Source organism: Neolamprologus multifasciatus, chromosome 9 (assembly GCF_963576455.1).
Source record: "Neolamprologus multifasciatus chromosome 9, fNeoMul1.2, whole genome shotgun sequence".
NCBI lineage: Eukaryota > Metazoa > Chordata > Actinopteri > Cichliformes > Cichlidae > Neolamprologus > Neolamprologus multifasciatus.
In genome coordinates this window covers 29622278-29637937 of record NC_140447.1, presented here as the reverse complement: position 1 = coordinate 29637937, position 15660 = coordinate 29622278, and the positions used below count along the sequence as shown (strand labels likewise).

Here is a 15660-nt window from a genome sequence, read left to right as displayed (position 1 = left end):
TGATCCTCTGCTCCCTAATTCTGAGGTCTCAAGTATGTGCTAGGCTTTGGCTCACATCAGTCTAAAATTGTATGAAACCATGAATAACATGTTGCCATGTCCACCAGGAGAGACTGGACAGTATAGATGTAAAACAAATATGCCAGCAGTTTATCTCAGTTAACAAGAGGAGAAGGCATGTGTTTGGCTCCTTCTCATACTGGACATTAAGTTGTTGTGTGGGACACCAGTAGTCCATGTCTGTTGCTGTAACAGTAGTTTATGTTTAGAATAAAAAATCCCAGCTCACTGATTTGATCGGGGCAATAGTGCCTAAAATGCGTATAATTTTGCTGAGAGATCTTTTACTTTGTGGTAATCTTAGATGGACAAAAACCACCAGGTCACTGAGTGTTCCCTTAGTGCTAATGTATAAGAGATGTTGGTGTACTATAACTGAAGTAATGTTGTTAAGTCCTTAAAGTCATATTCATTTATTGTCATGACTGTATTTGAAACTATTTTTATTTTTGTATGATACCTGATTTATATGGAATATGGCTGAAGTAAACTAAAGTCTAAAATACTTAGTCATTTGTTTAATATTAATTTAAAATTATATAATTCACATATAAAACTATGAATTTTGATTTTAAATGGCTTAAAAGCACCCACCGGGAACGAGTCCGACTTATTGCCGGCAATGCGAACCAAGCTCTTGCAACGGTTGTATAGGGATCGAATGGCGGATGATGTGGTTCTGTTGGCTTCATCGGGTGAGGGCCTCCAGCTCGCACTGGAGCAGTTCGCAGCCGAGTGTGAAGCAGCAGGAATGAGGATCAGCACCTCCAAATCTGAGGCCATGGTTCTCAGCCGGAAAAGGGTGGAGTGCCCACTCCGGGTCGGGGATGAGTTCCTGCCCCAAGTGGAGGAGTTCAAGTATCTCGGGGTCTTGTTCGCCAGTGATGGGAAAAGGGAGCCGGAGATCGACAGACGGATTGGGGCTGCAGCTGCAGTAATGCAGACGCTGCACCGGTCTGTCATGGTGAAGAGGGAGCTGAGCGTAAAAGCGAAGCTCTCAATTTACCGGTCGATCTACGTCCCTACCCTCACCTATGGCCACGAGCTGTGGGTAGTGACCGAAAGAACGAGATCGCGGATACAAGCGGCGGAAATGAGCTTCCTCCAAAGGGTGGCTGGCCTCTCCCTTAGAGATAGGGTGAGAAGTTCGGCCATCCGGGAGGGGCTCAGAGTAGAGCCGCTGCTGCTCCACATCGAAAGGAGCCAGCTGAGGTGGTTTGGGCATCTGACAAGGATGCCCCCTGGGCGCCTCCTGGGTGAGGTGTTCCAGGCATGTCCCACCGGGAGGAGGCCCCGGGGAAGACCCAGGACACGCTGGAGAGATTATATCTCTCGGCTGGCCTGGGAACACCTTGGTGTTCCCCCGGATAAGCTGGAGGAGGTGGCTGGGGAGAGGGAGGTCTGGGCCTCTTTGCTTAGGCTGCTGCCCCCGCGACCCGGCCTCGGATAAAGCGGATGAAGATGGATGGATGGATGGATGGCTTAAAAGCATGTAGAAAAGCATATGTAGGCAAGTATATTTCTCCTTTTGTTATCAAGAAGCAAAGACAAAAAGGGAAAAAAAAAAAGAAACAGGGCAGGGTTTGGCGGTTGAATCATCCGTCCCCACCAATGCCAAAACCAAATCTACGCCCTTGCTCTGACTATAAACATGTTTCCATTTGTCACTTCAGTCTTTACTCACAAAATGTTTAGTAACTTCAGATCCCTGCCACAAGCCCAGGTCCTGTTTACTTTGGTGATTTGGACTATTCCATTTCACAGCTGTTGTTAATTTTTCCCCCTCCTGTACAGGCCAACGCAATCTACTTGTCGTTTCAGGTTGTAGTATTACACAACATTTTCAGATCTAATAGAAAAATGAGTGTTTTGTAATTCATTCAATTCATTGTCTTTATTTATAACTGGCATTATTGTTTCATTCTATTATAGAATCTTACAAGAAAGAGGCTAAATTGTATTCCATTGTGCTTTATTAGCTGCTTCGGTAAAAAACAAATAAACACTGAAAAAAAAAACATCAAAACAAGATACTGGAAAACAGTTATTCATCACTTGATTGCTTTAATACAACACTTGGGCACATATATGTGGGACGTTTCGTGCCTGTTTTGATATTGCTCTCTCTCTTAACCAATCAAATCTCGCTGTGGAAGGCTGGTTTTCCTACAAAACACAACAAATATTAGCCCGCAAAGCCACAGTGAACAAAGCAGCATAGCACAACGAATTCAATTCAAATCAATATAAGACTTATTTGTAATTAATTATGTTATGATAACTTACATAATAACTACATGTGAGCTGGATTGTTCTGAAACGTTATATTTGGTCTTCGAATGGCTGCAATCCAGGCCATCCGTCGGCTCTTTGTTACTTCGGAAACATGGCTTGAACAATTTCTTTTTCACGGCGTAATGCGATAACAACCGATCTCTTTACCCATCGGCTTCCCGTGGCTGTCATGCGACCGGCTATTGCAGTTAATAATACAACAGCTTCTTGCCATTATTTGTGTTGCTTTTTATGGCTGTGTGACTGTTTTCATGTGAAAGCCTGCGTGCACTAGTACCTCTTGCCACTCGTACCCACAATCCTTTGCGGTTTTACCCCAGAATGATGTCATATTTTCAATCTCCATACAGGAAATGAAATCACTGCTAAAACTATTTCTTGGTTTAACATTTTAAATGTTCATTTTATATTTGCTAGACTTCATAACACAAACGATGTGAACAAAATAACATGTGCAGAACACATGGATCAAAATACATTAAAGAAAAACTTGATAACATGAAAACAGATTTCTTCATCCAACTGCTGGAACAAAGCGAACCACTCAACATGAACACTGAAGCAGAACAGTGTTCTTAAAAAGCTTAAAATGTAAGTAACAGAACATTTTCATTCATAGCTGTCTCAACAGATCTTTACAGGAGATTCTATCTGAACTCTGTGGAGCCTGATCTCAAGGGTTTGAGTCTGACCTTGTTAGAGTTGATGCATGTTGGTTGTTTAAAAGGTCATGCCCTAAATGAAGTGACTGGAGATGTAGTTGAGAGGTCACCACCATGTACAGTGTCTGTGTGGTTGCTTTCAGTAACCATTTCTGCCTTGACCAGCAGGGTTGACTTAAATCCAACAGACACTGAAACCAGAAGAGGATCTTTCTGTCTCTTCAGATTCACTGTGATGGGAGTGATTTCAGCCCTGAGTGATTACGCTGATGTTTGCACAGAGCAGATGATTTAGTGAATGTTTTGGGACACTGGTAACAGTGAAACAGTTTATTAGTAACGTGGGATTGTTTGTGTGTGGAGTATGAACTGAGATTCCTGAAGCTCTTCTCACACTGATCACAGCTGTAGTTTCCTTCCATGTGTGTACGTTCATGCTTGTTACAATGACATGGGCGTGAGAAGCTTTTGTCACAGTGTCTGCACTTGTATGGTTTCTCTCCTGTGTGGACTCGTTTGTGTGTTTTAAGCTCACTTGCAGTGGTGAAGGATGACCCACACTGATCACAGAGGTGCTTTTTAACCCCACTGTGAATCAGTTCATGGCGTTTTAATCTACTTGATGTGGTGAAACTTCCCCCACATTCTTTGCAGTATTTCAGTTTGTCTCCGGTGTGTTTACGTTGATGTGTTTTTAGGTTTTTTTTATGGCTGAAAGTTTTTCCACAAAGGTCACAGAGAAACTCTTTCCAACCACCACAGTGATAACAGTGTTGAGAACTGGATCCATCTGTGTCGCTCTGCTTCTGAACAAAGACACAAAGACAGTGTAAGTCAGTCCTTCATCATTTTTATCCTGAACGTCGCCTGAAATAAAGAGCATCTCTGCAGACGTCCAATTACATTTGACTGTTTCAGTTAACACACTCAGTTTACTGGGCTGCAGTAACTACAATACTACCATCATAATACTACATTAATACTGATACTACTAATATGTTACAATAACATCTGACTTCCACTAAAGTACTACTATGCTAATATCTGCAGGGTACCAACACAGTGCAAAACTACTAATGTAACATTGCAATAATACTAATTTAATACTGCATTAATAACACTGTAACTGTGTAGTTATAACACTCAGCTGAATGGGACACAAGAAAAACACTACTACCCCCATTACAATGCAGTTATAACATTAAATGAGTATTTTAACACTACTACTATACTACAATACTATTACGTAACAACACAACTTTGTTAATCACAAGAGAAGATTACTGAATGTTTGGTTTTGTACTTATTTTCATTTGTGTTTTATTTTATTACATGTACTCCTAATAGAGGAATCAGGCTCTGTAAACAAAAGGCCATTTATGCGGAAACAATAACAATATCATGATATACCAGGAAACTGCCTGAACATTAAATAACACCATCATATTAATTTTCAGCACTTTTAGTTTTTCATGATTGTGTAAACAAAAATCATAAATGAAATGAAAATCTGAACAATCACTCAGAGCTGCTTTTCCATGCAGTAGAATTGCTAACATGCTAACACAGTTTAATGAGCAGAGTTGTTCCAAACAATCAGGCTAAAATGACAAAATACAAATATAAATACATACCTCACAGTAACTGCACTTGGAGAGTCTCTTTCTGGTGTGGAGCTGTTGGTGTTCTCTCAGGTAACGTGGAGCTTTAAAAGTCTTCTCACACAGGTCGCATTTATAAGGTCTCCCCTCAGTGTGGGTAAACACGTGGCGTTGTAACAATGTGTTGTTTATAAACTGTTTGCCACACCGATCACAGCTGTACACTTTAACTCCACTGTGGATGAGTTGGTGTCTTTTTAGGGCACTCTTCCAGGAAAAAGTCTTTCCACACAAGTCACAGCTGAATGGTCTCTCTCCAGTGTGGATGACCTGATGACGTTTTAGTTTAGCCTGCCCAGTAAAACCCATCCCACACTCGTCACAGGTGTGTTTTTTCTCTCTCATTCTTCTGTGAGGTTTGTCGGCCTCCTGAGAGCGCTGACTTCTCGCTCCATGTTGGTCCTGCAGTGACAGAGATACAAACAGAGGCAGTGAGTGAAATGCATTCGTGGAACAAACTCAACCTTCAAACTCCCTCCATTAACACTAGTTTTAAACCTGAAGGTGGAGTGTGGCACCAAACACCTTAAAAGTCTCTTATCCCCACCTGCTGGTAGTTCTAACACATTACATCCAACCTGGTGTTAAAAATAATTCATGACTGTTCAAACACTCTAAAATAAATTTTCCTTACTTTCTTTACTTTTACTCCCCACATTAAAAAAAGGACTTTCTTCTCATTACATCTACAAACCAGATTTTTTACTTTTGGTTTAAGGAATTTGAGGAGAGTTATTTCATCACTAAGGGCATCAAACATCAAACTGATGAGCCTGAAAAGTAACACATGAAAGACAATCCTGATCGTGTACTAATCACCAGGGTATGAAACATAAAAAGAGATGAAAGACGCAAAACTGTGAGTCATAGTCAGGAGTTAAAGTGAGACGTTCTTCTTTCTTCTTTGCACAGCACCTGAACAAACAGGTAATTTCAAATGCAGCATTTCTATCAACAAACATCAGCAAACACACAAACTGTTTGTGTGCCGTTTGTCTCACAGTGTGTTGCTGGCTAAAGGTCCAGCTGCTGTACATCACAGGGAGAGAAAAGAAAGAGAGCTAACTTCACTCAGAAATGGAGAAAGATAAGACACACAGGACAGGAGAGGAAGACTGTTATTTAAAGACTGCATGAAGATCCTCTGCAGGTTAGTGCAGGATAAACAGGTTAGTTTGCTGAACTGTGATGGATTTAAAGTAAAGAACAGTGTGTGACTGGTGCACAGTGACTGTGGTGCTCATGTCAGAGTTAGATTACATCAAGTGTAGCAGAGATTCATTTAAACTGAAGCTCATGATGCTGACATTCATTCACTGAGTTCCACCTTCATACCAACAGTATAGTGTCTAATATAAAGACAGTGTACTGTCAGTGTAGAGGATGGAAATCAGCCAGGACAGCTCATGAAACATCTGCTGACATCTGGTTGAATTCAGTTGTGTACATCCACAGAGAGCAGCAGGTCAGCTGATCACAGCCTGTACTTTAAGAAAATCTACTGGAGCTCTCAATAGAAATTATTGTGAGCTGTGATTCTTTTCCCCACGCTGAGCCACTACAGCTGATTTTAGGGTTCCCACCTGCTCAATCCCACTTTAACCTCTTCCCTGCTCATGTTCCTGTTTAGAGGCAAAGTCACCCTCTACAATGTAGGCAACAGAAAATACACACGTTTTATTTTCCTTCATTTTCTACTAAACTGATTCAAACAGAGAACCTTTATTAGAAATAAATAGTTCGTATTTCATTTACTAATCTTATTTTATTATTACATTAATAAAGCACAAGGTTCAGTTAACTTTGGATAAAAACATTTGATTAAAAAGTTCTTCAAGGAGCAACTTTTACTTTCTTACTCTGATTACATTTCAGAGCCTGTACTTTTTCACTGTTACTTAAATAAAGAAGGTGAATGAATACTTTTATTGAAGTGTTTTTTAAAAACTAGTATCTGTACTTCTACTTAAGTATAGAGTAAATGTACTTTGAACGTGTATTTTTTGGGGTCATGAAAAAAATGTTATGTCCATTTGATTATTAATAATTTTGATGAATAAACCTTCCTTATTTTAACATGTGCTGTGGTCTCTAAAAAAACAACATAATATACAACACAGTCATATAACAGGTTGGGAGTATGAGAGTTTTAGACGTGACTGATTATTTGGTGAAACTCTGATATTTTCCTCACCTTCTGTGTTGAGCTCATTGTTTCCTCTGTAGTGACTCAGCTGAGTCCAGATGGCTGAAAATGTTCCTCTGCTGCTCCGTCAGACTCTTCTCCTCCTGCTGATCAGCTGGGATACAAAACAGATCTTTGTTAGGCTCCACACTGCACTGAAGAGTCAAAGTGTCTCATATGTTCATCTGACAACACAAAGTACAAATTTCACTCTGATTGCTTGTAGAAATCTTGTGAGACGTGTTGTGCTGCAAAGTGAGGAAACTCTCTCACTCACTTATACTTCAGGAGGAACTTTGTGACATTGGCTCTAATATTCTAAGCAGCCCTTTACTGTGACAGGGCCAGAAAGTCCTATTTGAAGGTTTGGGAGAAGGACCATGTTAAAGGTGGATTGGGGTTTATACACTTTGTTATGATACAGGTAAGGCTGTAAGAGCCTGAGAAGGTGTCCTGAATGAACCTCTAAAACCAGTTTTCAGCTAACGACTCTGCTTCAGTCTGGAAAACAGTCTGTATATAACACAGCTGCTTTGACTGCAGCTGTGTTTGACACAGGAAGACATTATTACATTCTTCACGATTATACTTTATTCTTTTTGGGGGAAGTGCAGCTTTAAACCTTCACATGATTCAAGTCAAACCAACAAATCAATCCGAACGATCACAGGTGGGAAAAACTTCTGTAGATTAAATGAAATAAAACCCAACATTCAATCCACAACATGATTAAAAACATGATTCTACCAAATAGCCAAGAGCTGCACATTAACCACCACAATATATTTTTATTCTCTGTGCTTTCAAATATGAACACTGTTTACTTTCATCTCTGTTTCATTAGTTTTTGTTAACATCTTCCTGTGCATCACTTTACAGCAGCCACACTCATTTGCTGTGTCCCAATTCAGGGTCTGCACGCTTGAAGTACGCATTTCAAGTGCGAATACGTCACCGCCACGAGACGACGGCTGTCCCAATTCGAAGTGTACTTCAAATGCATACTCCAAATGCGCTGTCGATTTCCCCAAATATCAAGCATGGTCCGGTGCACGCTTCGTGGTCCCATATATCCAGTGTTGCCAACTTAGCGACTTTGTCGCTATATTTAGCGAGTTTTCAGACCCCCTATTTAAAAAAGACGCTAAAAAAAGACGTGAAAGCGCATATCGCTTTTACTCTCAACAAGCGGCAGGTGCTGTAACGCAGTCAGTTCTTCTTTTACTCTTTTACTGTTGTTGCTGTTTTGTGGATCACAAGGTTTAAAACTACTTATAAACACACACACACAAAGTAACTCCACCAGAGTGCCTATTTCGGGTCACTTTTGCCGGTCCAAGCCCGGATAAAGGAGCAGGGTTGGAATTGTGACATTTAAAAAAAAAAAACAAACAATAATTGCTAAAAGAAATTTAATTTGTAGTTCTAAATAAATTCTAACTGCATTTAGTTTTTTACTCACTTTATGTCTCTTCCACGATGTTATTTCTCTCTCCAACACCGTAGGTTACAATTACATTAGCATGACCAATTATGCAAATTGGGTGATGACGTCATTTAGCGACTTCTAGGACAGCAAATAGCGATTTTCCTTACTGGGGAGTTGGCAACACTGCATATATCCCACAATTCATAGCGCGGCCGTGGGTGTGGATAATTTTTGCCGCAAAATACGGCAGAAGGGAGCAGCCAGGAGTGAATATGAATATATATATATATATATATATATATATATATATATATATATATATATACATACATATACATATACACACACACAACAGCGCGACGAAGGCTAGACCGTCCCATTTCACAAGCCTCTAACTTCCGCACTTCTCGTACTTATAGCACCATACGTAGTACGCCTAGTGTGCGTACTTCAAGCGTGCAGACCCTGAATTGGGACACAGCTATTAAAATGAGACTTTGTAGGAGTTCACTTCCTCTCATGTGTTCATCCACAGCAGCTGGACAATAAAGTTTATTGTGACCCTGATACTGCAGCAGATCGCTCTCATCCATTTCCTGTTATCACTTCAAATAGAAATGAGGCTGTAGAGGTTTGGTGAACGCAGAAAAACAGCTGCAGGGACAATGAAAAGACTTTTCTGCTCCAACTTCTCCCAGCATGCTGAGCTAATGATTAGTTGGTGTTTTTCTCCAAACACTCTCTCACTCTTCTCTCAACGTGTTCACAATAAACTGTGAACAGACACCGAGGAGAGCAGCAGAAGACCTCATTCAGGAGCTAAACTCAACATGAACTGAACTCACAGTAAAGTTAGCTCGGTGCTTACCTTTAGATGAGCCCACAAACCGAGAGAAACTCCGTGATGAAACTGGAACTCTTTCCAAACACAGGAAACAGATCAGGGAGCAGAGACCCACGTGGTTCACGCTGATCTCAGCGACGATCCAGGAGACAAGGGTGGGCAGATCGATGCAGATATCGATCCAAACGTTGGTACTACTTTATTCTCTTTGAATGAAAAAGCAGCTCTCTGTGCAAACGCCTCCTCTCGTGGAACATTCTTACTTTGTTCCGCCCCCTTCTTTTTGTACTTCCTAGAAATTGTATTTGTGGTTGTCAAACAACAAAATGGTGAATTACCGCCACCAACTGGTGTGGAGTGTGAACTGGAACGTCGACCAGCAACAATTTTCTCTCTTTTAAAAACTGGAATAAGGCCTGATAACTTTCACTTCTTGAGTCCTTTCGCAGTAAATCAATAAGATCCAGTTTCATTTTTATGTTACTTAGGTTTTGGATCAGTTACCTTCTCACAGTGTAATATAACATGTTCTATAGTTTCCTCTTCTCTTTTTTGAATGATTTGAATGGAGGTTATAATCCACCATCACTGAAATGAAATGAAACTCTTAATAGGAGGTAATTTTTTCTTAATGGTTATTGTCATGGTCCTGTGTCGTTAGACCCAGAGTTTTGTGTTTAATATTTGTATCATCTTGTGTTTTGGGTTAATTCTTGTTTTCTTGTTCTTAGGGTTTTTGTGTTTAGTGTTTTATGTACCTACCCATGTCCTCCCCCAGTGCTCTGTTCATGTCCCTGAGTTTGTTTTTGAATTTTTCTGTTTACTTTGAAGGTCTCTGTCTAGGTTCGTGTTATGTTCCCTCCTGTGGGTCTTTTCCAGATTACCTTGTGTATTTATTGTGTGTCTATCTCTGCTTGTCGTTGGTTCGTCTGTGTATCGCTGTGTCTCTAACCCCAACATTCTCTGTGCGGTTTTCCCGTGTTCGTATGATTTCAGGTTTGTTCACTACTTTTCCCCAGTTTAGGTTGTTTCAGTTTTGTCCTCGCTTTTGTTGTTTTCCCCTCCTGCACTAAAACTCACTCGCATCTCTGCATTGATCTGCATCTTGGGTCTTTCCTTACAACACCACACGACTGCTGCCACAGCGGTGACAATTATATTCATTTCACTTCAATTTTGATTTTATTTTTTATTAATGCATGTATGTATTTCCTTTTATATATAGCACTTATTTATAATAGGAGTTTCCAAGGTGTGTAATTGCAAGGTAAAGGTAAAATATTCTACTAATATCTTATATTTTAACAGGAGTGACTGGTTTTAAAAAATGAAAAAAAAAGATACACTGAAGCCAGAGTGATATTAAACATACAGCATTGACAGTGATGACAGACAACACAGGGCTCTAGAGTGCGAACAATTTGGTCACAAATGCGACCAAATTTTTCAGTGGTGTGACTAAAAAAATATTTGGTCGCAACTGTTCGGGTAACAACAACAAAAAAAAAATCTCTGCAACTCTCTGTGTGGTCAACAACAGACACACATTATGCCCCTATCGTGGACTAAACCAATCAGAGATAGTCAGGGGCGGGCCCTCTCTGATTGGCTGTGGTCCATTTGAAAGTGCAGGTGGAAGTGGGAGGTAAGTAGCTTGAATAACGCGAAATCGATTCATTAAATCCTAAATCGACTTTTAAATATAACTGTGTTTTGCCAGAAACACCAGGTTCTCAGATTAAAGCTCACAAACCTATTTCAACAACCACCAAACAGCAAATGAGAGCAGGTACACGGATTCCACACAAAGACATAAACACAGAACGGACCTGACGCATCAGAATCAGCTTTGTCTTTCTCCGCTTTCTCACCCGACGGCCCGAACACGGACACGCTGTCGGAGCTCTGTGTTTACGTCTTTTTGCGTTGATTCTGAGCTGCAGGTTTTGTCTCTCTCCAGCCAAAATTCACCAAGCCAGCAGCAAAAGAAGCAGCAAACTACGTTTCACATTTGATAAATGTTGTCATGAATTCCCTCTGACTTTTGCTGTTTTGCTTCCACCACGATAAAAATCACACTTCATGTACAGCTCTCTCTCTCTCTTTCTCTCTCTCTATACTTCAAGAACAGTTTCCCGTCTCAAATCTGTTTTCTGCATTATTCATTCGCTTATTTGTCAACATTACAACATTACAGGTCAGTTTAGGTCAGTTTCAAAAACAATAATGAAACAATAACGCTATCAGGATAACTGGTGACTTTAAGGACATAAATCCAGTATGCCTTGACATGCATTGAGTTTTTCCTTACCAGTCACCTTTCTCACTCACTATGTGTTAACAGACCTCTCTGCATTGAGTCATATCTGTTTTTAATCTCTGTCTCTCTTCCACAGCATGTCTTTATCCTGTTTTCCTTCTCTCACCCCAACCGGTCGCAGCAGATGGCCGTCCCTCCCTGAGCCTGGTTCTGCTGGAGGTTTCTTCCTGTTAAAAGGGAGTTTTTCCTTCCCACTATCGCCAAAGTGCTTGCTCATAGGGGGTCATATGATTGTTGGGTTCATCTATTATTGTACAATCTACTGTACAATATAAATGACTTCAGAGCTTGAATCCTATAGAAGGCCAGGGACAAAGTACCTATCTACTCAAAATATGCACATCCAGTCATATTATTGTAACCTTTTATCAGCGTATTTTAAACAGAATTATCTGTGCTTTTAAGCGCAGAATGTCTGTACTTTTGCCACCCCTGGTCTATATTAATTAGTCTATTAAAAAGTAATCCTTTATTATTTCAGCTAAAAAAAAACATTTTTTTACTTTCTGTAGTGTCAGAAAGTCTAAGCTTAATTTACTGTGCAGTCATTTTGTATCTTGACAAATAAAGTTGAACACATCCCTAAGAATAAAATCGCATAGAAGAGACGTTCGACCAGCAGGTGGACTGGGCTTCTGTGTCTGAGGTGATCATATTGTATCCTCATTCTATGATGGCATCATATAGGCTCCATAGAACTGTGGGATTATTAAACTGTCTTATGCTACATTATACCTCTAATTAAAGAATTGTAGAATCATTATATTGTTTTAGGTTGCATTATACTCCTGATTTAGAAGAAAGTGAAAATTATCAGCTTGAAATTCTCTTCTCTATTAAGCAGCCTTGTTGCTAACATGACTGCATATTGTTGTTGTTGTTAATATATTTCAAACATGTAAACAATATATAGGTACATTTAGTAAAGAAAATAAGAGAGAGAAAAAAATACTACATAAAAGTCAATATATTTCAATATAGCTCCCGTTTACATGTTCAAAGGGAGTGGGAAGAAGTACACACTTATTTAATCCCACCCCTTTGCCATAAGTTATTAGTTAATATTTAGTCAGCTTAAATAGTGGACAGATTTCTGATATAATATATATTATATACTATAATATCACATCATGACATTTTTTAAATAGAGACATTCACTTAATTTCAATATTTTCCTTTTCTTTATAGTTCGAGAAGATTTAGAAAGTTTAAAAAAAAGAGGAAAAAATATAGAAACTGTATTTTAACTGCGAAGTTTTATACTGGATTTGAACAGGATTCCTTGCGGAATTCCTTGAGGAATTTATTAGTAGAAATTGACTCTTCTGTTTCAGGATGTCACATTAACCTTGTAGCCATTATCACAGCTTTGGGGTCTGGAATTGTACTGATCGGCCTATTGACAACTGCTGCAATCTGCAGCACACAGAAGGGTAAGAGGCCTGTATTGCACTTTTCATAATTTATTAGCTTGCACCATCTCAAATGAAAAGGTAAAGCTGTATGGGCTGACTGAGTAGTAGGAGTAGGGCTCAAACACAGGTGAATAAAATAAAAAGGTGTCTCTATTAAACTGAAACAAAGTACAATATAACATGACTAACAAAACGAGGAAAATTAAAACTTCAGCTCAACAGGGAAAATGTACTTTGATGGAGAACACAACTGTGAGGGACACTGAGACAAAGGAGAGTGAGAGACTTACACAATATTTACACATTAGGTAACTGAGGAGATGGGAAACGCTGAGCTAGTCTGTCTGCATCATTCTGCCATCATGAAGGAAACTTAGCTGTTCATGTTGGAGTTGATCATTATTGAACTACTGTTACTAAACACATTTAAGTTAGATTCAGAGTGAAAGGTAAATTTCAGCAGTACAACAGTGATTGTGACCATGCTATAATCTAACAGCTATTTTATGTTTGTCATTGATTTGTTATTCATTACTGCAGCTCTGCTCCTGTTTGTCGCTGCAGCAACTCAATACCTGTTTTCACTGCACCGATTCTGCTTCTTTTCATCAGTCAATGCCGAGTGTTACCAACACCAGGACCATGTCTGAGACTGCAAATCCTGAGCATCTTGAGCCTGAACCTTTGCAGCCAGAGCTATAGTGTCCTTATCCAACTGATCCAGAGGCTCAGTATCCAGAGGTCCCCAAACCAGCTGATCCAGACACCAGGAGTCTCATGTTCCCTGTGTCAAAATAACCAAAGACCTGCACTAAGAAGATGATCTCTAGTCATGATGGTGCCACATTGTAAATTTGGCTTTTTCTTCAACCATGTCATGAAAGTCTTACACTTTGGTGTCCTCAGAAGCTCATCTCTGGTTTTTGTAGATGATGTGGTTATGTTGGTTACATCAGGTGGTGGCTCCAGCTCTCACTGGAGCCGACACAGCAGAATGATAATTAACATCTCCTCCAGGTCTGAAACTGTGGTCCTCAGCTGGAAAGAGGTGACAAGTCCACTCAGGGTCAGGAACAAGTTGCTGCACCAAGTGGAGAAGTTTAGGTATCTCAGGGTGTTTTTCACCCGTGAGGGCAGCAGGTGATTGTGGACATGGATGAAGTGCATCTGTCTGTTTAGTGAAGAGAGGGTCAAGCATGAAAGTGAAGTCATGATTCACCTGTCCATCTATGTCCCTACCCTCACCTATGGTCATAGCTCTGAATAGTGACTCAAAGAATAATATGACGGAGACAAGTAGCATAAATGAACTTTCTCTGAAGGCTGGCTGGCCCCTCCCTTACAGACAGGGTGAGGACTTCAGCCATCCAAAACGGGCTCAGAGTAAACTTCTACATTGAAAGGAACCAGTTGAGGTGATTCGGGAAACTGGCAAAGACACAGGATAATGAGAGGATGGGCAACAGGTGGGAACACAGTTGGAACGAATTACTCCCTAAAGAGACAGGAAGCAAAACAGAACACAGGATGAAAGACTCACTGATTTAACTAAGCAGAATATGGATCCATGTCTGTCTAATGTAATATTTTTAAGGCTGTCATGGTTTGCAAATTTAAAGTGCTGGGTCCAAAGTGATTTTTTTTATGGGGCCTCAAATTCCTCGTGGTAGAATATTTGCTGCTTTTCTTATTATTGCAGGGTTGGCAACCAAAGTAAAACTTTCTCAGCGCTGCCCCCTGGTGGGTAAGGTTTTAATTACAAAATAGTTTTTCAGTTACTGAATGAGAAGGAAAGGATGGACACAGTATATCCTGTCATGTCAGTGCTATTATAAGACATTGTGAGTTTAATTGCATTACACATTAAAACAAGTATCTTTGTGCTTCTAAGGCACTTAATGCATTTCAGCTCCACCAAAGCACAAACTACTGCACAGTTTGCAGCTTTAACAGCAGCCATCTGACAGTAGGGCGCTTCAACTTTGACTAACAGTTTCTTCCTTTTAAAGGGAGTTTTTCCTTCCCACTATTGCCATGTACATGCTCATAGCACAACAATGTCCCTAAAATGAAGACATTTATGTGCATAAATCTAGTTGTAGTGGCCCCCTAAGATCCTACATCCTCATATGAGGACTTTACATTTATTTTCTCACTGGCACTGCACAAATTATGTATAAAGCAATAAACAACCTACTTCCTGCCAATATTCTAAAAAAAAATTCTAAAAAAGAACAGGGATACAATTTGAAGGGGGAATTAAATTTAAAGCTTCCCTGTATCTGTACAATGTATAATTACTAATCAGTGGAAAGGGGGTGGGATTAAATGAGCTTATGCTTCTTCCTACTCCTTGTCGAACATTTAAGTTGTTTATGATTATTATTGCTTTCTTTTTCTTTTTCTTTTCTTTGTTTATTTGTCCCTTTCTTCTCTGTTGCCGTACTATTTAAATACGTGTTATACACATGTTCAAAATAAAGAGTCAATGCAAATACATTTTGACTTTTCTGCACAGTATTATTTATTCTGCTAATATTTTGCTAAACAATGAGGACTTTATTGTTTTATGCTGTAAAATACAGCTATCGTCTCTATATTGTCCTTCAGACTTTTAGATAGTTGAAGCAAATGTTTATTACCCTTGTTTCTGGAATAAGAAAATAATTATAATGAAGGTATTAATTCTTTAATGATACTGAAAATTATGTTTTGGTTACTTTGGTATCTAATTTTTATCGTATCTATTTGAGTATAATCTGTTCTTTTTTCTGTGTGTATTTAGATGT

The 15660-nt window shown here is 39.6% G+C and overlaps 1 protein-coding gene across 2 annotated transcripts; it reads right to left on the bottom strand.

The window, feature by feature from the left end:
* Nucleotides 1-2329: 2329 nt before the first annotated feature.
* LOC146511799 (uncharacterized) lies at nt 2330-9943 on the bottom strand. 2 transcript variants are annotated; one of them, XM_085171978.1, is made up of 4 exons: nt 9161-9943; nt 6873-6978; nt 4652-5080; nt 2330-3820 (listed from the first exon to the last, which is right to left on the bottom strand). In XM_085171978.1, exons 2-4 carry the CDS (start codon nt 6888-6890, stop codon nt 3245-3247), a joined length of 1023 nt encoding a protein of 340 aa, XP_085028104.1. In that variant the 5' UTR covers nt 6891-6978; nt 9161-9943; the 3' UTR covers nt 2330-3244. The 2 variants fall into 2 exon arrangements, with proteins under 2 accessions (XP_085028104.1, XP_085028103.1); XM_085171977.1 differs by having other exon boundaries at nt 2330-3823; nt 9161-9941.
* Nucleotides 9944-15660: the final 5717 nt, after the last annotated feature.